This window comes from Sabethes cyaneus, chromosome 2 (assembly GCF_943734655.1).
Source record: "Sabethes cyaneus chromosome 2, idSabCyanKW18_F2, whole genome shotgun sequence".
NCBI classification, from domain to species: Eukaryota; Metazoa; Arthropoda; class Insecta; order Diptera; family Culicidae; genus Sabethes; species Sabethes cyaneus.
In genome coordinates, this window is record NC_071354.1 from 228,639,274 (window position 1) to 228,663,626 (window position 24,353).

The 24,353-nt window shown below is 39.9% G+C and overlaps 2 protein-coding genes across 2 annotated transcripts; both read left to right on the forward strand.

Moving 5' to 3' along the window:
- The first annotated feature begins 6,682 nt into the window (after positions 1-6,682).
- LOC128736722 (sarcoplasmic reticulum histidine-rich calcium-binding protein) lies at positions 6,683-11,307 on the forward strand. The gene is made up of 9 exons (XM_053831208.1): positions 6,683-6,698; positions 8,359-8,453; positions 8,554-8,650; positions 8,716-8,868; positions 9,168-10,235; positions 10,297-10,534; positions 10,605-10,816; positions 10,876-11,000; positions 11,069-11,307. Exons 1-9 carry the CDS (start codon positions 6,683-6,685, stop codon positions 11,270-11,272), a joined length of 2,208 nt encoding a protein of 735 aa, XP_053687183.1. The 3' UTR covers positions 11,273-11,307.
- A 5,061-nt stretch (positions 11,308-16,368) lies between these two features.
- LOC128737257 (phospholipid scramblase 1) lies at positions 16,369-17,507 on the forward strand. Its single transcript, XM_053831862.1, has 5 exons — positions 16,369-16,492; positions 16,573-16,629; positions 16,688-16,816; positions 16,876-17,408; positions 17,475-17,507. The coding sequence occupies exons 1-5, from the start codon at positions 16,369-16,371 to the stop codon at positions 17,505-17,507; spliced, it is 876 nt and encodes a 291-aa protein (XP_053687837.1).
- The last annotated feature ends 6,846 nt before the right edge of the window (positions 17,508-24,353 follow it).

Sequence of the window (24,353 nt, forward strand, 5' to 3'; positions counted from 1 at the left end):
ACAGACCAAATCTTCACCCTGCGGCAGATCCTCCAGAAGTGCCGCGAATTCCGAGTCCCCACGCACCACCTGTTCATCGATTTCAAAGCCGCATATGATAGCGTAAACCGACAAGAGCTATGGAAAATTTTGGACGAAAACGGCTTTCCGGGTAAGCTTACTAGACTTATCATGGCTACGATGGATGGGATCCAGTGCTGTGTGAGAATCTCGGGTGGATTGTCGGACCCATTCGAATCTCGCAGGGGACTTCGACAAGGAGATGGTCTTTCCTGCCTGCTATTCAACATTGCGCTTGAAGGTGTTATAAGGCGAGCGGCGATCGAAATGCGGGGCACGATTTTCAATAAATCCAGTCAATTTATCTGCTTTGCTGACGACGTGGATGCTGTCGGCAGAACATTTGAGGCGGTGGAAGATCAGTACACCAGACTGAAACGCGAAGCAGAGAAGATTGGATTGCAGATAAATACGTCTAAAACGAAGTATATGCTGGCGGGCGGGACCGAGCGCGACAGGGCTCGCTTGGGCAGCACCGTGGTAATCGACGGGGATGAGTTCGAGGTAGTCGACGAGTTCGTATACCTTGGCTCGCTGGCAACAGAGGACAACAATACCAGCCGTGAGATTAAAAGACGTATTATCAGCGGAAGTCGGGCCTACTACGGACTCCACAAACACTTGCGGTCGAACAATCTGAGCCCCCGTACAAAGTGCACATTGTACAAAACGCTAATTAGACCGGTTGTCCTCTACGGGCACGAAACGTGGACATTGCTAGAAGAGGACCTACGAGCACTCGGAGTTTTCGAACGGCGGGTGCTAAGAACCATCTTTGGCGGAGTGCAAGAGAACGGTGTATGGAGGCGAAGAATGAACCACGAGCTCGCGCGTCTCTACGGCGAACCAAGTATTCAGAAAGTGGTTAAAGCTGGACGGATACGTTGGGCAGGACATGTTGCTAGAATGCCGGACAACTATCCTGCAAAAATGGTCTTCGCATCAAATCCGGTAGGAACAAGACGAAGAGGGGCACAGCGAGCGAGGTGGCAAGACCAGGTGGAGCGAGATCTGGCGAGCACTGGGTGCCCGCGGAACTGGAGATCAGTTGCCATGGACCGAAACAGATGGAGAAATTATACTGCGAAGGCCTTGTCATAAGACGTTAGGCCAATTAAGTAAGTAAGTAAGAACTCATACATCACGCATAGCACACTAGATTATCGCATGTGACGAACACAATCTGACACGTATGAAAAACAACAACAGCAACAACAATGTTTCTCATAAATTGGAAGTTCGCCTCCACTTTCGCTTGCATAGTCTTGTAAACTCAAGTCACTTATGTTAATCCGTAGGCAGCAGCTATTGAACCTGTAAAATGTGGAAAAGATGAATTTTTAGCCCGTTCAACACGCTCCATACCTCCAGGGTGACATGAGACTGCGTCGCAAGTTGCCTTGTGCTTGTCTTGAGATCATTTCCCGAAATCCAAAAACGTTTATGGTGAATCGCTGACGCCACTGCTTCGTTGAAAACAACGTTCCTTTTCGGCAGTGCCGGTGCGTTGTCGTAAACGTCCCTGAATTAAAATCATTGTGTAACAACACGAACACTTCTCGATTTGGTCGGAATCGTGAACTTTTTTAGTAACTCTTTTCATAGTGTTTTTTTCAATATGGCGTCTTCAGAAGAATTTCTGTATATCAATAGACGCAACAACTGGTGGTTATTATTAGTTCGGAACTCAAACACAGGTGGCGCTGCAAAATTTAACTTTCTAATTTGATTATATAGAGCTATAGTATATTCTAGAAAGTTTTAGATAATCTTATTATGAAGCTTTTTGGTGAAAGAATTATTACTCTAAGTATCACAGTTTTTGAGATATTAGGCGTCTTTCATAACGGACTCCCAGAAATCGGAGTTTTCACTGTAGCTTCAAAGCTATGTGATTTAGGGAAAAATAATGTTCTGTAAACATTTGTATCTATTAAAATCACACACTTTTGCAGAAGAAGGTGAACACGTATCTTCTATACAGAGTGAGTTAATGAACGACTTAGGTAAAAATTAGCCATATTTCGTACTGCTATACAATAAAAAGAAGGAAAAACTGGCGACCGAGGTATAGGTATAATTAAAGTGAAAGTACATTCAAAACTGATCTTAAAACATGCTAAGTCATTTGTCTCTTTAATTATCTTCATTTTTAATTTGCATTTCCAAAAAGTGTTACTCAGTCTTTTAGAGACATATATATCATACTATTTACTATATTCCATCGCCCTGTTAACAGCAAGGTACGAAGCTAATCTAACAAACCAGTCGTCGTATGTACTAATCTCGGCTGTGTGGTACTGCTAGAGTTTAATAGGATCCTTACACTAGCCCTATAATTGTCCTGTACTCTAATAACCGGTAATGTCTTAAAGACTGTCGATATTTAATTTTCTATTTATTAGTTTGCTTTTCTTACTAGTCTCTTGCGATACAAGTAGAGCATAGCTTTGGGTATAACCGTCAAATGGGACTGTTGGGGCCGGAATTTTAAGCCAAAATTTCTATTTCAATTAAACTCTTTTTACGAATCACGAATGTTTAACTGCTAGGCCCCATGATTCATGAAATCATACGATTTGAGGAGAAACCGAAAGTGGTTAACATTATTGTGTTAGAGCGACAAACACTGTACTGAACATCTCATGTGTTCGTTAAAAACCTAAACGCTTATTTGAATGTTGCATTAGTATTGGTAATATATGTCAAATAGCAGAGCTTGCAAACATAAATACAGTTGATCCGCAGCCAACCACACCGACATCCCGAAATATGATTTGTTTTCATTATCAAGATATTCCGATTTGCAGGTTGCAGCTGAATAATGCATAGGATCAATAGGACGGTGAATTAATCCGTTTGCATTGAAGCGCCAGTTTTTGATTCCTGATCAGCTATTTGTTTGTGTACTTCACTCTAAGCTTATCGATTCCGTAAAATCTGAAAGCTCTTTGATGTGGCGAAACTTTGAGACCGTGGTACTGTTTCTTCGGAAATTGCTAGTGCAACGAAATATGTGCGCAACCAACTATCTATTAACTAATTCCAGGATACACGTTTTATGAACACGTAATGATCTATATGATCAGTGACATATATTTTCCATTGGGAAGTATGTTTTGCTGAGCGTTTGTTAATATATAGCGGATCGATAAATGGACTGACAAGCTTTAGGAAATTATAACAGCACTGGAAGCACTGATTACGTGGCGAAAGCGTGCTCTTCCACTACAGATGCATTTTTAAGGTACAAAACAATGCATGCATCGAACGCAGCCATTTATCCAGCCATCTTTGAGCCATTTTCGGTTTCTCCTTAAGGTCCATACTTAGTTTGCTTCAGTGGCGACGGTCCGTTATCGGTCCTGCGTTGAATGAATTATGGTCCTCCAGTACTCAATCCTGGGCTACCATTCTCTAAGCCCGTCATCCTCGATAGCGCACATCTATCAGTTGTAAAGTCTGCTTCGAAAACTACGGCGTCTCCTTGGTTCACTGCTTAAAATAATTTTGACTACTCTTTCATCAGGCATTCTAGCCACGTGACCAGCCCACCGTAGACTGCCACACTGTAGGGGAGTGTCGTCGTGGTTGGGCCACGTTTTGGCGTTCGCCCATAACTTTCGTTTCAAAAGGAATTTTGGAAATCTAAATACATCGTTGCAAAGGTCTAAGAATAAGGTATATTTCCGGAAAGTTTTGAGCTGATTGCTTGAAAAATAAAAAAGTTATAGGAATTTACGTGGAGACAAAAAATGTTGTCATGGTCGGGCCATGTTGTACAGGTTGGGCCACCGCAGAAAATCTAAGACATACGTATTGAAATTCTATATAGAGACATGAAAAGAATGGGAACAACGACTCATATAGGCTCATATAACCTATTTTTAATTGCATTTTTGCGAATTTTTGGCGATCTTGTAAAATCAATATTAATACAATTGCCTTTTCCGAAGTATACAACTACAATAAAAAAAAACAATAAAAATCTAGGTTTTTATCGTACTAATTTTGCTTTATTTCATCACACTTTACGTGACTGACATTCTCTAGCGATTATTGCGCTTCTGCGCTTAAAATTATGGTGGCCCAACCATGACTACTCAAGTGGCCCGACCTTTACAAATAGCACTTTTCTAGTATTTCCCCTTAGCCTTCCCAAACATCTTACTGGAGGGGATTTTTCTATAGTCTTCGTGTGCAGCACAACACACTTTATACATTTTCAAAATTTATCTCGATAATTACATTTCATGAATCATTTCTAGAAGAAAAGTTCATTGCGCCTGGAAAACTTTTTTTGTAAGATTTAGTCACTGAATTCAGTACGAGTGTTTTGAACACACGATTGAAACTCACAATATTGTGAAAAGTTAGCTATCACAGTAAGAAGTTTTACAATGGTTGTAGCATAGATATCATGAGTTACTAAAACTGTTAAATCGTGATGGCCCGACCATAACAGTGGCCCGACGATAACGACAATACCCTACTACCTTCATTATAACAGCATATTTGTATACTTGATACAACTCCTGGTTCATGCATCTACGCTGCACTCCATTTTCCATTTTGCAAAATTTTACGCAAAAAAAACCCCAAGCACTCGTCGATCAGCTTCCTTTAACGTCCATGATTCATGTCCGTAAAGGGCCACTGAGAGGATTAGTGTTCTCTAGAGCGCCATTTTTATGCGAATTTGCAAGCAACGGGACTTCAGCCACACGCCAAACGTAATACGTAGAAAGTCCAACTCGCAGCTGCAATTAGTCGTTTTATTTTGCGACTTACATCGATGTCACATGTCACGAGCATACCAAGATATATGAATTCATCTACTACTTCATACCGTTCCCCATTCAGTTCCTCTACGGCACCAACACCATTTGGACTTTCACGTTCCCTGCTAGCCATGTACTTCATTTTGGCGGTGTTAATGGTAAGTTCTAATTTCCCAATTAAGTGGCTTAAATGCTTCTTTCCCTGCTCTACTGTTGATTTCGGTGATATCGACGTCATCAGCAAAATCAAGAAGCATGTGAGGTCTCATTCGCTATTCTGACTCATAATTTTTGCTCATCCAGCGTCACACAAATCAACGTAACTAGTTCTGTAGGAAAACCATGTCCTAGCGTTAAGTGCTACTGCTCATTTCGTTTGACTGAATCGTATGCCGCCTTAAAATCCACAAAAAGATGATGAGTCTGCAAGTTGTACTCCCGGAAGTCGTTAGTTACTAGACGCAGGGTAAATATCTGATACATCGTAGAGCGATCCTCGCCGACGCAAAACTCCGCTAACGATCTCAGTCTGCCACACAGGATAGGAAGAGTACCTTATAGGCAAAATTGAGCAACGTAATGCCTCGACCTCGATAGTTTTTACTATCGAGTCGATATCCGTTCTTAAAATTATGAGAAATTAGGCCAATCAACCACTCCTCTGATATTTATTTTCCACCCATATCCTGACAATGAGGCGGCGAATGGTTTCGCACTGCTGCTCGCTCCCCGCTTTTAGAAGTTCAGCCAGAATACCATCCTTTACAGCAACTTTACCGTTTTTCAGCTCACTGATTGCCTTCTTAACCTTCTCCTGTATTGGTGGCTCCACAGCTTGGCCGTCGCTCACAATTCTTATCCTGTATCTGCTGATCTTCGTGTTTACTTATCTATTCAACAGCGTCTTGAAATACTCTTCCACAAGGCTGCTACCGACGTTTTGTCAGTAAGCAGGTTGCCAGCACTATCAATGCACATCGCAGGCATGGCAATATTCTTGCACCTGACCGTTTTGTAGAAACTCCGTGTGTCGTTGCTAGCGAACCTCTCCTCTGGACCGGCGGCACGTGCTCTTGGTACTGACGTTTTTTAGACGGTGGGTTCTGTTTTCCGCAGCTCCACCAAGACGAACCAAAAAGATTCGCATAGAGTCTCTGGGATTCCTCGCATTGGAACCGGGTGAAGGAATTCTGCTGAGGATTCGCACAGAATGCCTTTTTTATAGAAGTAGGATTCTTATAGGAGAATCTAAGAATTTAATCCCAGGGATAGCGATAACTCGGTACGGGAATCGCCTGCACTATGAAATAAGAATCCTCTGGATTCTAAAAGCAGGAATGCTGGTCGTTCGATTCTTTTCTCTGTTCTGACGTGTAGACGCAGTAAGCTACTCATATATATTGAACAGTTGAGATCCTATCCTATATAAAGTCAGCTTATTTGATACTTGAAATTTGGAATGTAATTAACCCTATAACGTAAAATCTGCAGAAATATAAATGGGTGATAGATGAGGAAAATACTGCATTGGTGCACTCATTAGAATGTGGAAAGTGCTCTTCCGGGTTCGCTGAAGGACGGTCAGTTATGAATCAAATATTCACGCTGCACTAGATCCTCCAAAAAGTCACATGAATACAGAATTCAACGCACAATTATTTCATTGATTTCAAAGTTGCGTATGATACCATCGACCGTAAAATCATGGCCTTTCTAACCTCGCAGGGGACTTTATCAACGTGATGGTCCCTCATGTGGGCTGTTCAACGCTCAAAGTAGCGAAGCAATCTTCGTTCGGTCGAAAAAAATGCGTGCAAACTAAAGTACCGTGAACCGCTAATATGACACACATGACAAGTGAGTTTGTTTTGTTTCGATCGTGCATCGGGCCGCTATACCGCCCGTTTTCCCCGTACTCGACACTCGACAGTGACTGAGTCGAATCGAGTTGCACGACATGACTTACAAGATAGAGCCCATAATTATTCGATTTACTGTCCTTGTAACGCTGAAGTCTTTTGAGTAGATGCCGTTTTTGACGTAGGACTACGTCTTTGTTTAGTATACTGGATGGGGGAAGCACTTTGTGAAAACGAAAATAGAAGTGTAACGTTGGAATGAAAGATTTCAAATGCTAATTACTACTAAACTACTAAACGAAACTGAACAATTCATATATCATTAGAAAGATAAAACGATCAGCAGTTTTACGGAGGGGGCGAGAGAGCAATTTTATGGACGGCGTAAGAGGGGGGGCTTCTATACAAATGAAACACTAATTTCCTCATAATTCGAGAACTAATCAAGCAAATGGAACCAAATTTGGCATATGGGGGTTAAGGAGGTATGAATTTATTTTATGCTGGTTTGAGACCCCCCCCCTGTGGTAGAAAGATAGGGACTCTCATATAAATAAAACATAAATTTTTGCGTGTGTTATATTTTCTGCTATGTAACAAACGGTAAGCTGTGCAAGTAAACAAGTAAAACCTTCTCGGAACAAAAGACAGTGAATCGACGCCGTTAACTCACGAGCCTGTTGCCAATCATGTTAAAAGAGAAGGAAATTCGAATGGCACGTAATATTTACGATGAACGTGCTTTGGCTTTAATGTTATTTGTAACCAATGGCCCTTTTAAAGGCCACAAGCGAGTAAAAGTAAGATTATTGAATCATGTCAAGCTACGCTTAATCATATTTAATACAATAATCTCTGGGCTGGTCATTCATTACTATTTCAACCTTTATGATGCACACAACTGATTTTTAAAAGAAATCTCTATGTTTCAATGCTTGCAGGCGTTGTACTTATGAACCCTCGTCCACGTATTTTCAAAGCCACCATTGCATTCAATGAAGAATTGAATCTGAATATTTCGCTCTTCTCTTTTAAACATTCACTTAAACAATGCCACTCACAGATTCTCATAAACATACATATGCCAGAAATGCAGTTTACATTAGTCTTTGATCTAATGATCTGATATAGTCCTGCGTCAGCCATTCGTACAACTCTTAATGCTGTATACCTTTTAGTTTTTGTGTTAATGTACTGCCATGAGAATATTGCAGATTGGGTCCCCTAATCTCAAAGGCCCGGTGGGCCCTTTGGTTTTCATCCGCCCCTGGCAGACACTGAGTATTAATTACTAATTCCGATATATTTTATCTTATTATGCGTCACTCAAACTGATAATTCTGGCTTTAGTTTGCAAAAGATTATTAACCCTTATGCATGGCTTACGCGACTATTTTAAAACTAAATTCAGAATTGTTTGACACTTTTTTGTAACTACAAGAACATTGATTCCCTGGAAAAGGTTAAAAAATGTATTAAAACGCATAATTAAATGAATATGATCGAATGAATTTCGTTAAAGTTTTTGTTGACCGTCGAGTAAAAATCGGAAATGCCTGCGGCGGCGGGAACAAGAATCATTAGTTGAGCAATTGCGACTGTGGCGTGATTTCGAGTGGGAAAATGTTAATTTGTTCCTTGTTTTTGTGTTTCCACAGCTTCCAGCATGGCGGCTCTGGTGGTCTTTAGCACGTTGGTTCTGTGCGTGGGCCTGACATTGTCCTCACCGCACTCCTCTCCCTACTCACTGCAGGTTAGTTTCCTCTACCTAGTCCGATTCATCCCCGTCGAATCGGCATTGAATTTCACCTTTGGTATTCGAATTCCACTGTTTTATTTTTACTCGTACACAGGCGGCTGTTGATGCCCTGCACCGTCGCGAAGCCCAACTGGCGCTGCAAGATGAGGCCAATGGAGAGCTGATGGACGATGAAGGTTACTGGCTGGAACGTACGTAATTTGAATAATACCTAAAGGCAAGAATGAAAATTTAATAAAGAAAATTGCTGTTACAGCATCCGACGAACAACCGGCGTACAGACCAAATCGTCAGCGGCTGAATAAAATTTTAGCCAATTATTTGCGACGGGACGATGATCTGGAGGAGGAACCGTACGACCCGTACGATCTGGAAGCCCGTAAACGGACAGTTTTCCGCGAACGGAACCGTAAGTGGCTTTCATGCTATTTGAATTCAATTATCCCGTTAAAAACGATGCTATCCACTTAAAATCTCCAATTTGCACGCACCAGCCATGAATAGAGAACCTTTTCTGACCCTTTCCACTAAAAGAGGTTATCCTCTAATGGTGAACAATGCGAACCATTTGTGAAGCCATGCGAGAATTCGCTTTCCTTCTTCAACATTCCCGTTTCATTTGCGTCATCCATCATCTACTCGTTGTCGTCGCACAATTGGAATGGAAACCAATGAACACTTCTCGTTCCAATATTGTTTTTCTTTCAGCCTATAGCCACCCGGCAACGTATCCGACCTTTTTCCGAGAGCGTGAATTAGCAAAAGCCCTCCGAACACGTCCCGATATGTCATCGGATTTCCTGAAGGAGATTGACCGTCAAGCAAATGTCGAACGCGAGGAAAAGTATCTGGATGAGCTGCGCGAGCTGTGGGACAAATATCAGCAGCAGGAAAGCGAAATCGAGCAGGAGCTGTTCGACGAGGACCGTGCGGCTGCCGCAGTCGCAGCCGCCGCCGCTGCCGCAGCCTCCGACGATGAAGGTCCATCCTACTTCGACAAGCGACAGGGCTATCCAATCGGTTCGCAATCGGATGCTGCAGCAGCCATGTATTACGGACCTCCGATGCAGGAGAAGAAGCGAACCATGCCGATGCTACCGTGGCTTCCTGCGTCACGCAGGAAGCGCTTCCCAGTAGCGAAGCGATCGCCGAAACCGGACTCCGGCATCGCCGGAACCGACGAGAAAGTAGCCAAGGATTTGCAGGCGTTGTTCGAACAGCCGGAGGAGAAGAAGAAGCGATCGAGTGAACCTGCGGTTCACGAACCGGTGAAGGCAGAGGATAAGGTGAATGATTCGAAAGCGCACGACGCGAAGCAGGAAGCTAGCAAGGAACATGATCACGATGAGCACAGTTCGGAGGAAAGTCATGAACACGAGCATGACCATGATCACGAACATGATCATGAGCATGAGCATGATCATGAGCATGAATCGAGTGAGGAGTTCGAAGGGGAGGATGATGATAAGAGAAAACGTTCCGTTAAGAAGAAGCGTTCGAATCTCGAGGTTGTGAAGGAGGACCAAATCATTCCGGGCGACATCGGTGAGTATAAGGCGAAGAAGTCGATTCAGTGGAATAAGTACTTTGGAATGGATCGAAGGAAAAAAAGTATCAGCGGAGGAGCGTATCCATTGAGTTTCTACAAGTCTTATGATGAGGATCGTAAGAAGAAAAACATTAACCAGGAGAAGTTGGATAACATGGATAGGAAGTTGAAAACGATCGAGGATTTGATTCTGGATCAGACGGTTAAATATACGGGGGATCATGAAGGTAATATGGTTTTGAGTACTACATGGGATTCGGGAATTAAAATGTGGTTATATAATTTTAGGTGGACTTACTGAGCCAGAGGACTTGCAGAAGATGAAAGACAAAGTGGTTTCACGTCTGGCTACCGCGTACAGTATTGAAAAGATGCGTCACACACTGGAGAAGTTGAAAGATTCGGTTGGTGATGAGGTAGATCCGCTGAAAGATGTCGAGATCGATGCTGACAAGCGGGACGATAAGAAGGAAAAAGCCAAGCGAGTAGCGGTAAAGAAAGAGAAGGCCGAATACGATCACAGCCAGTAAGTTGTAAATGTGGCGTGAACGTTTCGAAAACCAACGTCTGCTATGATCTTGTTTCTTTTTCTCCAGGCATTCAATGGAACCAAGTGAGAAGGTCTCTCACGATGAGGTGGAGAACGACCTGGATGAGTTGGACGATGACAAGAAGAAGAAAAAGAAGAAGCGAGTAACCAAGAGATTTCAGGAGGTATTCCGAAATGATGTGCCCGAATTCGAGGAAGAACTAGGTGCCGGACATTATGCTCCAGCAAGCGAAGGTTATGGTCGCAGTTTGGCCGTCGGTAATTTACTAAATTTCGGAGTGTTGGAATGAATAAATTAATACTGTTTTCTCTTTCAGAGTCAAATGAATGTCCACTGCTAGATGCTTTAGAACGTAGATGTAGGGGAGTTGATGTGCTGAGTGGTGATATCTATCAAGAACTTCTACCGGCTTGTGGGGCCCATCAGCTGTGTTATCTATGCGTAAGCTCGTTCAGTAAAATTAGTACGTAAATCCCATTAAAATTATTTTGTTTAATTTGTTTTCGCAGGGATCATCCCAGACGGTTTGTGACTTCCAGTATCTGGCCGAAGCGGACATGATCTGCGAAGGGCAGACCAACTGCCAGTCCACGGCCCGGTCGGCATTGATGATCCTGCGAGGATTCCCCGGTCCACAGCTGGGACCACGCGAGTGTGCCAAAAATCCTTGCCTCTACCGGGCAATGATCGAAGTAGGCGTTAGCGGTTTGTAAGCGAAGACACAAACCAACTCGCGTCTCGGCGCATGCCATGGAGTGGAAAAAATCCATTGAAAGAGTCTTTCAGTCTCTTCGCATCTAACAATTTGTTGTTATCTTTGATGATCTCACGGTTTATCAGCGTCTGTGTTGAATAATTGTAAATGAGCAACCGATAGCCGGAGTTTGGATGACGTACGTCTAGATTCATGTCGTTTTCAATACACGCATATCGAGCAAAATCTAATCCCTTACATGTATGTCTCCAATGAATCCACCTACCAGCCAAATAGTGACGACGGAATTTTAGGATCTTACGGGAATGGAATTAGCATATTAAAAGTGAAGTTTTCATACCAGGGCAAAACAATGACGTTTATGTTGAATTAGAAATTTAATTTATCATTCCAAAGGAATCACTGTTGATGTTGAGATTATTTTCCTTTTGAAAAAAAAAATCGCATAAATTTTTATATTTTAGCATGCTGTATTTTGCAATGAAATATTATTCATATATAAAAAATACATTCGATAAAATCAGTAAACCTACTGCTGCATATATTGTACAACATTTCAATCATTTAGTAAAAAAAATACGTGTAGTTAATCGCTGTGCTGAAATTATGACAGCGTCATTGCAGTATTGTGCACAAAACTAAAATTTATCGTTTTCACGATTCATCAAGCAACTATTTTAGATTGATCAAACTAATATACAAAAGAGGAAAAATCTGACAATAAATTGAACAAAAAAACCGGACAACGTCGAACAAAGCCCACAACCAGAGACGGGAGAGGGAATAAAACAACCTAAACACGAAATGAGTGCAGCTAATTTGAAATAAACAAACAAAGAATACCTGTTTTTACACTTCAGTTTCAACGAAAAGTAATTGAAAGTAAACAAAAACTTACAACTGAATATATAATGTACGTGTAGAATCCTGCAATCCGAAGCATACATAATAAAAAAAATATAAACATTGTGACAACACTTTGTGGCGCAACTTGAACAAAAGAAGTAATATATGTAAAACAAAACATACGACTAGTAAAGAATCCATCAACACTTGGGTTATTAGGTATTACCAGTACAGATAAAATGAAACGAATCTATATCTATATTATATACAAAACCAAAAAAACACAACACACAATTTAATGATACTAAAATAAATGAAACCTAACGTACTATAATACAATAAATTCAGTATTTGTTGAAACAAAACCAACCACCTCTAGCTGGAAATTGTTTCACAACGATTCATTTTATTCACGCCGAAAGTCCGCTCAACAAAACTCACGACGACTCACGACTTTGGCAACTGGCATCGAATACCTATACCATACGTATAGGTATCGGATCGGATGACGAATTACCTGCGTTCATTGGCTTTGCCGCAGCACCCGTCCTCGATCGGTATCCGATGTTCGCTTGCTCAAAACCAAACTGATAACGGGCAGTGATAAGATAAAAAAAAATTGTTGTGGATGTTTTTCGATGTGCCTGAATGACATCGGTTCGTAGTAAGAACGAAAAAAAGAGGTTCTGTTTCATTCATAGATGCTGATTCTGATGATTTCGATGACTCTGATGATGATTTTGATGAACTGGTGATTCTGAGATGATTATGGTGATGATTTGATGATCACAATGATAATTTTGATGATTCCGGTAATGATTTTGATGAGTCTAATGACGATTTGATGATTTTGATGACTCTAATGGCAATTTTGATAATGATAATTTGAATTATTCCGATAATAATTTGATGATTCTGAGACGACTTTGATAATTCTCAAGTGATTTCGATAATTTTGAAGTGATTTCGATGATTCCGATAATATTTTTGATGATGCTGGTGATGATTTTGATGACGATTTTGATTACTCTGACAATATTTTTGTTGATTCTGAAGATGATTTTGATGATTCTGACAACGATTTTGACAATTTTTATGACTTTTTGTTGATTCAGAGGATGATTTTGATGATTCCGATGGTGATTTTGATGATTCCGATAATTATTTTGATGACTCTCATGATAATTTTTGAGATTCTGATGATGATTTTGATGATAAATTTGATGCTTGGAATGATAATTTTGATATTTCTCATGAGGTTTTTGATGATTCTGATGACAATTTTGATAATTCTGAGATAATTTTGATGATTCTGAGGGGATATTGATGGTTCTGATGATGGTTTATTGATTCCGATGATGATTTTGATGACTATAAGACAATTTTGATGATTCTGAGATGTTATTGTTGATTTTGAAGCGATTTTGATGATTCTGATAATATTTTTGATGGTCATCTGATTATTTTGACTGAAGTTTTTGGAGCGTCTTAGTAGAATACGAAACCAGGAGTTAAATTATTTGGATGATTCTGAGGCGATATTGATGATTTTGATCATCAAAATGATGATTCTGATGGTGATTCTTATGACGATTTGGCGATTCAAAATCAAACTAATCATCTATTTTGATGATTTCGGTAAAGATTTTGGTGATTCTGATTTTGATGAATCTGAGGTACTTTTGATGATTCTCAGAGGATTTTGATAATTCTGAAGACGGGTCTCCTGAACATAATATTTTTGATGACTCTAATGATTCTGACAACATTTTTGATGATGATTTGACGACTCGAATGATGATTTTGATAATGATTTAGATGATTCTGCAATGATTTTGATAATTCTGAGGAGATTTTGATAATTCGTATGCTAGTTCTGATGCTAGTTTTGATGATTTTCATAATTCTGGCGATGATTTTATGATTCTGATGAAAACTATGACGACTAAGATTGGATGATTCTAACGACGATATATATGATAATTTTAATCGTTCTGATTATGATTTTGATGCTCTTGGTGGTGTTTCTAAGATGATTTTCGATGATTTTGATGATTACGATGATGGTTTTAATGATTCCGATAATGATTTTGATAATTCTGATAATGACTTGATGATTCTAAAGATGATTTAGCGATTGAAATGATGATTTCGATGATTATTTTGATGACTCTCATGATGATTGATGATTTATGATGATGATTTTGATGATTCGATGATGATTTTGATAATTCTAAGACGATTTTGATAATTCTGAGGTGCTTTTGATGATTTTGAGACAATTTTGATAATACTGATGACGATTGATTCTGAAAATATTTTTGACGATTTTGATGATTCTGACAATGATTTTAACGATTTTTATAACAATTTGTTAATTCAAATGATGATTTTGATGATTCCAATAAGGATTTTGATGATTCCGATATTGATTTTGATGAATTTTATGACAATTTGTTGATTCAGATAATGATTTTGATGATTCCGATAATGATTTTGATGATTCCCGTAATGATTTTGATGGCTCTCATGATAATTTTTGAGATTCTGATGATGATTTTGATGATACATTTGATGATTAAAATGATGATTTTGATATTTCCTTTGAGGTTTTTGATGATTCTGATGCCGATTTGGATAATTTAAAAATTTTGATGATTCTGAGGTGATATTGTTGATTTTAAAGCGATTTTGATGATTCTGATAATGATTTTGATGGTTTCGATAATTCGATTATGATTTAGAAGACTCTCATGATGATTTAGGAGATTCCGACGATGATTTTGATGTAGATTTGACGATTGAAATGATGATTTTGATAATTCCGATGAGGGTTTTGATTATTCTGATGCCGATTTTGATCATTGATATAATTTTAATGATTCTGAGGTGATATGGATGATTCTGATAATTATTTTGAAGATTCTGATAATATTTTTAATGGTCATCAGATTATTTTGATGATTCTGACAGGGCTGATGATTGGATCGTCAAAATGATGATTCTGATGGTGATTTTCATGACGATTTGGCGATACAAAATCAATTTTGATGGTAATGATTTTTATAATTCTGATGCTGATTCTAATGATTTCGATTATTATGACGATGATTTTGATGATCATTATGATAATATGATGCTTTAAATGATGAGTTTGTTGATCCCAATGATGCTTTTTCCATTGATTCTAAAACGATTTTGATTAATCTGAGGTACTTTTGATGATTTTCAAAGAATTTTGATAATTCCTAAGACGGTTTCCCTGATTCTGACAATATTTTTGATGACTAAGATGATTCTGACAACATTTTTGATGATGATTTGACGACTCGGATGATGATTTTGATAATGATTTAGATGATTCTGCGATGATTTTGATAATTCTGAGGAGTTTTTGATAATTCGTATGCTAGTTCTGATGCTAGTTTTGAATATTTTCATGATTCTGACGATGGATTTATGATTCTGATGAAGATTATGACGACTAAGTTTGGATGATTCTAACGACGATGTATATGATAATTTTTATTGTTCTGATCATGATTTTGATGTTCTTGATGGTCTTCTGATGGTGTTTCTAAGACGATTTCGATGATTGATGATTTGATGATTGCGATGTAGGTTTTAATGATTCCGATAATGATTTTGAATATTTTGATCATAACTTGATGATTCTGATGATGATTTAGCGATTGAAATGATGATTTTGATAATTCAGAGGATGATTTTGATGAGTCTGACGACGATTTTAATGATTTTAAGTCGATTTTGATTATTCTGAGGTTTTGATGATCATTTTAATGATTCTGATAACGATTTGATAATTGAAGCTCTGTTGATGAATTTGATGCTCTTGATGATGATTTTGATGATTCCGATGGTTATTTTGATGATTCAGATGACGATTTTACTGTTTCTAATATGGCTCTGGCTCTGGCTCTGGCTCTGGCACTGGCTCCGGCTCTGGCTCTGGCTCTGGCTCTGGCTCTGACTCTGGCTCTGGCTCTGGCTCTGGCTCTGGCTCTGGCTCTGGCTCTGGCTCTGGCTCTGGCTCTGTTCTGCAATCCCATATAATCCTATTTCCGATTTTCACATTTTCCACGTCAAATCTTTTTCCATCCTTTTACACATCACCCTCAATCATGCTTGCCGCAAGCACTTGACACCGCGCAGTCAGTATTGCTTTGATAACACCATTAGCCGCACAGTGGTTCGGTCGAATGGTCAATCACACGCTGATCCCACAAAATGTCCCACACTAATCCCAACCTCCACCGGCAGGAGCACGATAACCCAACGTTCGATTTGAGCTGGGATTACGGATATGACTCCGAGTTACGCATTGCACCAACAAGCAACGTTGTACCCGTAGGCACGCACTCTAAACGCTCCATCACCAGAGCCGAAGTCGCAATTATCATTACTAACAGTTCAATTGTTTCTCGATTTCAGTGCACACGGGAGAAAATCGAATCATCACAGCACAACCTCAACAACAAGATAACGGCCGTAAGTAGTACACGTAGCTTACTTCTAATCAAACCTTCATAAACTAATCAAATAGCAGTCAATTCCGACACCCCCATCAGGTCTGTCAACAGTCCCTTCCTGACACCGTTCAACCCCAGATCCGGCCTTGACTTCCTGTACGGACTCGCTTCGGTTTTCATAGAACAAACCTATGAACTCAACGAATGTAAGTACCAACCACCAATCCCTAATAAACAACTTTCTTAAGAATTTATTCCACCGTAGTCCTATCGGCGGTTTCTTCGGACAACCGCTACACCATTCGGGGTCCATCGAATGAAGCCCTGTACGGCGTGTCGGAAGCCTCCGACCCCGGCGATCGCTGTTGGGGTTCGCTGAGACCGTTTCAACTGTCGCTGGTCGACCGGAGCCATCAGGAGGTGGTACTGTTGAAGAAAAATCTTGGCTGCGGGATATTTTGCTGCTTTTGCAAGAATCAGTTTCTCGAGCTGTGGGCTACCCCGGGAATTCTGCTCGGTTGCATTCAGCAAGACTACAGTCTGACGTCGCGGGAAATCATCCTGATGAACGGGGACTTGAATACGATGTTTAGGATACCGATTTCGTTGGGCAATGCGATACATATGCCCAAGGAAGCGCACTTTCTCGTGATGGATAGGGACCTGCGTACCCAGAAGGGTACCATTACCAGGGCGTGGAATGTTGGCAGCTCGGCGTACACTAACAATGTCTATTTTGCCGAACCGGAGCTTGATGTTCGACTGAAAGTATTATTTGTGGGGGCCGCCTTTTTACTAGTAAGTAGGAATACAATTACTCTAATGGTGTATATTCTTTAAGAATTTAATTTAACTTTGTTTTAGGAATATATTTATTTCCAATCTAATTGCTGCTGATATTGAGGGACATAAACAGTGTTGTATGAAACGGACTTTACTCGGAATACGCTTTTTCAAATCAGTTATTAGTTCGGAATCTTAACTTTTTATTTAATAATCAGATCAGGTTGTCTTTAATGAAGTTCAAACAATATATATTTTATAACTTGTGCAACTAAAATTTATTTTTAAAACTGAAATTTCAGATTCTTTACATAACCTAGAGTAAAACAGAATCTTTCTATGTTGAGTATAACCATAAGCATTCGTCCGTGTGATTTCAATGAAAATTTCATAACAATTCATATCTCCGGAAATGGTTATCTCTGTCGTATCTTAGGCAACAGTAAAAATTGATGAATTGATGATTGAAGTGATGATTCAGCCAGAGGAAGTATTTCATTGACTTACCATCAGCTAGAAGCCAATTACTTGATAGTTTTCCCAAAGACGATCTTAAGAATATGTTTGTCAATCCAGGCCTGATTTTATAGGCCCTATCTACAAATGAGAGATTCACTTCGTGACTCCTCTTTTACGCTTATCACAACGATATAATTGCACTTGAATGCATCTTTTCGCACGGTATGGTTGCTAGCGTTATAAGCTAGTTAATGGTTTTCAATTGCATTGAAATGCTCTTAGGTTGCGATAACAGGCGTGAAATACGAGACCCGTTGAGAATCTCAGAAAAAGAGATAAAAAGCAAAGCCCTATATTGGGTTATTCTGATTCTGAACCAAAAATTCAGGGCAACGTAGCTGAAAGTAACACTCACTTAAAAAACTGCGTAACGATTCCCCTGCGAGGCATTGCATATTCACACAACATTCATTCATGTTAAACAAATCTGAAGTCTTGTAAGTAAATGGCGATGAAAGTAATGTTTTTTTTATCTTGTTACGTTAAAGTAAAACTTACTTAATTTTTCTGGTGCGATGTCCGCTCGGATCCAACCTACATTACAATGTTACGCCAATATACCACATACTCGGTTCATCGCTGTTCGTCTCCAGTATCTTGAATGTTCCGTTCTTCCTAAGTAGGTCTTCCTCCACTTCAGGTCTCACTATCCATAGGAGCCGAACGTTGTTTTCTCTGGAGCCTCTTCCTACCCTATATTTGGTTTTTGACGCATTGTTTTGATTTGATAGCCGCCGTTTTTAGTTTGACGTAGATTGCCTCCGCCGTCCCAAAGTTTCTAGTAAAATGATGTCGAGGTCGTTTTCGAAGGCTAGGATTTGGCTACTCTTGCTGAAGATCTCGTTCCTCTCGTCCCGATGCCCGTTCGCTGGATCACACTTTCAATAGCGATGTTGAATAACATACATGACAGTCCGTCCCCTTGCCAAAATACTTTGCGCGATTCGAAGGGACTCGGGAGTGCTCCCGAAACACGCACATAGCACCAATGTTGAAAAATTCATAGCAGCAAAAAACTCAATGAGATTTCAAGCACAAGAAATTTCAACTTTGATCAGAAGCGCCGTACTCACGTATGAATTTCCCTCGCGTGAACGAACCAGAGAGCGAAAGAGAATTAACCGCCAGACATCAGCTGCGAAAAAAGCTAGAAAAAAGCTACACATTCATGAATGAAGATGGCAAACAAATTGGCAGAATTTACATTTTTCCTTTGCGGGAATCGACATTTTCTAAACTAGAAAGTAAAAAGCCTAATAAGATTGCATCTCGGTTAGACTGACAGCATTCAGTTTGAAGCGCAGGTTAAAACTGTCTACTGTTTTACCTGACTCACTGCGAATATGCGTATTATTGAAATAAAACGTAACCATACGCTTTATTCGTTTATAACGCATATGCAGTTAATATCGATAACAAACGATTTTTTGTAAGTTGTGCTTTTGTTATTGCATTTAATTTGTAAAAAGTTGCATAAATAACAATTCAGTTTCACAATACAATTATTGCGTACTACTGACACATGAAATATAACGTTTAAGTACGTTATTTTTAGTGATCAAAATTAACGATATTTTCGATACAAGGGCGATATTTTTCGAAACCTTTCGAACCAACACGATCCCGCGAATACAACGCATTTCGCAGTGAGTCAGGTAACACAGTAGCATTACGGTTTACGGGACGATCTATCAAACTGCCCGTATCGTTCATAAATTTCGGGTTCGAGTTAGCACGAACCCAGGTTAATTTATGAATTCGCTATAACACTCCTGCTCAACGGTAGGCCCTCGGTTTCCCACGAGTCCAATCAATTCAACAAATCGGGTGTGCTTAACCGCACCAAAAGGTTTCGTAAATATATCCGCCCTCATCTTCGGTAGGGCAGTACTTAAGACACACAGCATCGCGTTCAACCAAATCACGGATAAAGCACTCTTTAGTCTCAATGTGCTTCGACCTCTTGCTCACTCTTTCGAATTACACAAAATTCAAACAGCCCTGGTTGTCTTCGTGCACCAAAGTCGCACCAGTCTGCTTCTCGCCGATGTCCTGAAGTAGACGCCTTGTCCACAGTACCTCTTGACACGCCTCGCCAAGCGCGGATATCCGGTAGTAGACTTCCTGGTTTTGGGATCACCGGCCCAATCAGAATCCGCAAACACTTCTAGCTTGCAGGTCGTCTCACCGCCAAGCTTCAACTGCCAATCAATTGTCCCTTTGAGATAACGGACCACTCATTTTGCCGCTGTCCAATCGGATTGCTTCGGGTTTTCAAAGTATCTTCCCAGGATCGAGCTACTTACCGCAATGTCGGGGCGAGCACAAGTGGCGATGTACATGAGGGCCCCACAATGCTGCGGTACTACGTATTGTCCGCAAAGGCTTCTCCTTTATCGTTTACTTTCAGATTCCCTTGATCCATTTGAGTACGCGCTACCTTTGCATTCTCCAATCCCAGAGTTTGAATCAGCTTGCGTATATACTGCTGAACATTCAGGTTAAACACTCCATTAGCTTCTCTGTGGATCTCCAAACCCAAAAAATAGTTTGGATCACCAAGCCAGTTCACCTCAAAATGCTTATTCAACTCTTCGTAAACGAGTAACCTCCTCCTCAACTGCGCATCCGACTAATAAATCGTCAACGTACGCAAGTAAGTATACCTTTCGTCCATTTCGTGTCGCAATAAACAAACAGGGGTCTGCAAAGCTTGCAGAGAATCCCATTGTTTTCAGCACGCTGGACAACTTCTTGTTCCAGCAGCGGGCGGATTGCTTGAGCCCATAGATGCTTCTTCGTAGTCGACACACTTTTTTTTCTTGTCCACGAGTCACATAGCCAAGTGGCTGCCGCATGTAGAATTCTTCTTGAATGTCGCCGTACAAATATGCTGTCTTGATGTCAAAATGTTTCAAACACAGTCTATCTCGTCCTGCAATCACCAACAGTGATCCAACTTGGGCTTCCTTCCGTGCCACTTTTCGAAAGGAGTGGTATCAACCGATCTCGACGGTAGCCGATTCTGCAGGTAGGCAGCTGTAAGCACTGCTTCACCCCAGTACCTATGGTCCAATTTCGAATCTAGAAGCATGGTTGTCGCCATCTCTTGGATATATCTATTACGCTTGGCGTCACCATTCTGCTGAGGTGTGTAAGCTGTACCCGAGCAAAGTTCCATAACATAAAAATAGCAAAATTTGTTATCCTGTGATCAAGTTTTGATAACAGGATTTAGTAAAAACTTGTATGAATTAAGTGACAACATAACAAAAATGATAACCAAAATCGTTCGGCATGGTATCAAGTTTATACTATACTCAGTTATCGGTGATAGCAAATGAAGTCCAAATTTTGTTATTGGATTTCTTCACTATTGAGAACATGTGTTGTTATCATGATGTTACCTAAATAACAAAAAAATCTTCTTTACCATAGTCTACTATATCGACATTTTGTCTCAGCTAACTGCCAAAAAACTAAAAATAATTGTTGGGAGTTGCAATGGGGGTCTAGAAAAAACTTCCCGATGCGTTTACACTTATTCTACCGGCCGGAATTGAACTCACGCCTTAGAGCACCCTATGCAACTACCTTACCTGTGCACCACAACTGCTCTTGTGTGTAACTGGGTTAAAAGCGTATGTGCTTTGGCCAATTCGCTAATATGGCAGTGACGTTATGGCACTGCACGATCACTTTTACACTCGCAGTGCTGCCCATATGGAAGTGTGAAATTGTTTAACAGTTTTCTGTCTTTTCTATTCTCTCCCTCTACCCCCTGCGTCGCAGTAAATGGCTTCGCTGTCAAAGTGTCAACCGTAGATTGAAGTCTGCTATAAATAGAAGCAAGCTTTGAGTATGTCGACGAATATTGTACAATCGTGGTGTTTTTTTTTTCGAGTTTAGTTACGCGTCAGTTTCAATTTTCATTCTAATTCGAAGCTCATTATTAGTAAACTGGATTCAAAGAATAGAAACTTTATTACAAAACAGACTGACAGAACTCTGCTGGATTCCCGGTCATGCTGTCAAGGTTATGAAACAGCTACAGCACCCGTGCGCTAATTGCACGTCCTCTACTCGCATCGTCTTTTTATTGCACGTTCGCTAGTTGCACGATAGTGCAACTAAAAAACAGTTATCTGTCAAACGGCACGTGGTTTCGTAGGTGGTTGCTATAAACAAAAATGCAGCTATGCCGAACAAAAGCTCTCTTCTGCATTACGTAGATATATTAAAAGCAAATTAATTCAAATTCTGCTAAACTTTGGAATGAATTGGACACGTTTTTAAAGATTTAACTGTTTTTCTCAAAATCTAGCGCACGTGTGAGTGCATGTGAAGAATTCTTTACGGTGATAACGTATCACGTTTTACAATAAATATTGGCAGCCATACGAGACTAACGCAAAGCTTTTTACTTAACAAAGACTCACCACCATTATGCGATTGTTGCGAAACCACAATTAACGTACGACATCTTCTCCTCGACTGCAAAAAATATATAAACGCCAAACGAAAATGTAATATTGACGAAGTAACACTACAAAGACTCCGAAACGAAAGTTATAGTGAAAAAAAGTGATAAAGTACTTAAAAGAATGTAACTTGTACAATCAATCATGAAACAGTAAGAAAATAAACGCTAAAGCCACAAACACAATGCATACGGATTTTACTACGTTGCGGCAATTTGACAGTTTTTTCATGGGTTTTCTGTCAAATTTCCGCAACGTAGTAAAATCCGTATGCATTGTGTTTGGGCCTTAACTCTGCGATTACTGCGGTTTTTTCACCAATTTTTAAATTCGAGCGGTTTTTCTACGACTTTTAGATTTTAAATAATATAAAAAAGCGAACACATTTTCATTCGAGCAAGTTTAATTAGTAATAAATTATAAAGAATTTTTTTAAAAAATTGATAACTTTGACAATTATTTAATGGCGAGCATGTTAGTATAAGCTCAAAGGAATTTTACGTTTTATTCTGCTATGCAACAAATTCATGAAAGTAAATATTTTGTATACGAATCATCGTGTAAACATTTCTGTAAATCGTGTAAACATTTCTTATTTGATCTCGCATAATAACTTTGAGCTAAAACAATCTGCCAAACTAATTGACAACGCCAAAAGGTGACGGTGGACATCAGAAGGTTAATATGTGTTTTAGTCAAATCAGTACAAGAACTTTACGACGGGAATTAGAAAAAGACCCTATATCGCCTCCACTTTGGTATATATATGTTCTTATATGGCGTGAAATATAACTTTTTCGTTCAGATATGATTTCGTATATCTCAGTTGCAATCGAGATATACAAACCAAATGGTTTACTGGGTACACAGCTGCACTACGAATACAAACGCGTACCACCGGCGAAACACGTCGAAACACGTATGAATTTCGAACCACAAATTGTAACTTGAAATAACACTTATTCCGCGAAACTTCTAACTGGACCACATAACCTGTGAGAACAGAAGTATGTTACGAAGTGGAATCACGTAATCCGGAGGAATAAGCAACGAAATTCAAAGGGATATTTGGACCGAAATATTAAACGCGCGGCGTCGTTGCGAAAACGTTTGATCAGTTTTGTTTAACTGTAATGATGACAATGTACATATATGTGATAAGGTGCAGTATTATCCACACGGTAGAATCGAGGGGTACACCGTTGTATAAACTAACAATAATCTCATAGCGAATTCCATAACCTGGCTTCAGTTTTAATCGACCTGGTGTCAAAGCGTTCATAAAAAATTATGAATTAATTGGATTGGAAAATGCGGATCCTGCTTAAACTGACAGCAATCATTTTGAATGTGTAGATTAAAACTGTCCAGCATTACGGTGTACCGTTCATGAATTTTGGGCTCGAGCTACCACGAACCTGCAGGTTAATTTATAAATTCACTATTTTAAATGGCGACAGCTTGCATCGTTTCAGGTTCCACGACGATGCTCTAACAGTTTGTTTCGAAATACAGCCTGAATTCGTTAATTGGGCCACGACTGCACTCCAGCTGATTCGCTAATTGGGCCGACAGTTGCATTTTCCGACAGTTGTTAGACATTTCTAAACTCGAAAATTCCATACAATTTTGACGTTCAAGTTGTCACATAGCCCAATTAGCGAACACCCAATTAACGAACCGCCCAATTAACGAACCACCAATTAACGCTGACAAAAGCAAGGCACTGTTAGTTACAAGCAGACGTCGAAGAACTGACAGGTCAATGTCATCGATACCCGCCATCATGATGGACGGCAAGAATATTCAGTGGTCAGAAAAGGTTAGTAATCTGGGATTTATATTCCAAAGCGATCTTCAATGGGACGGCCTAATAACACAGCAGTGCGGAAAGATCTACGCTGGTTTGCGGACGTTATATGTGTGTATGTCTGCGGCACCGGTTGAAACTAAACTAAAA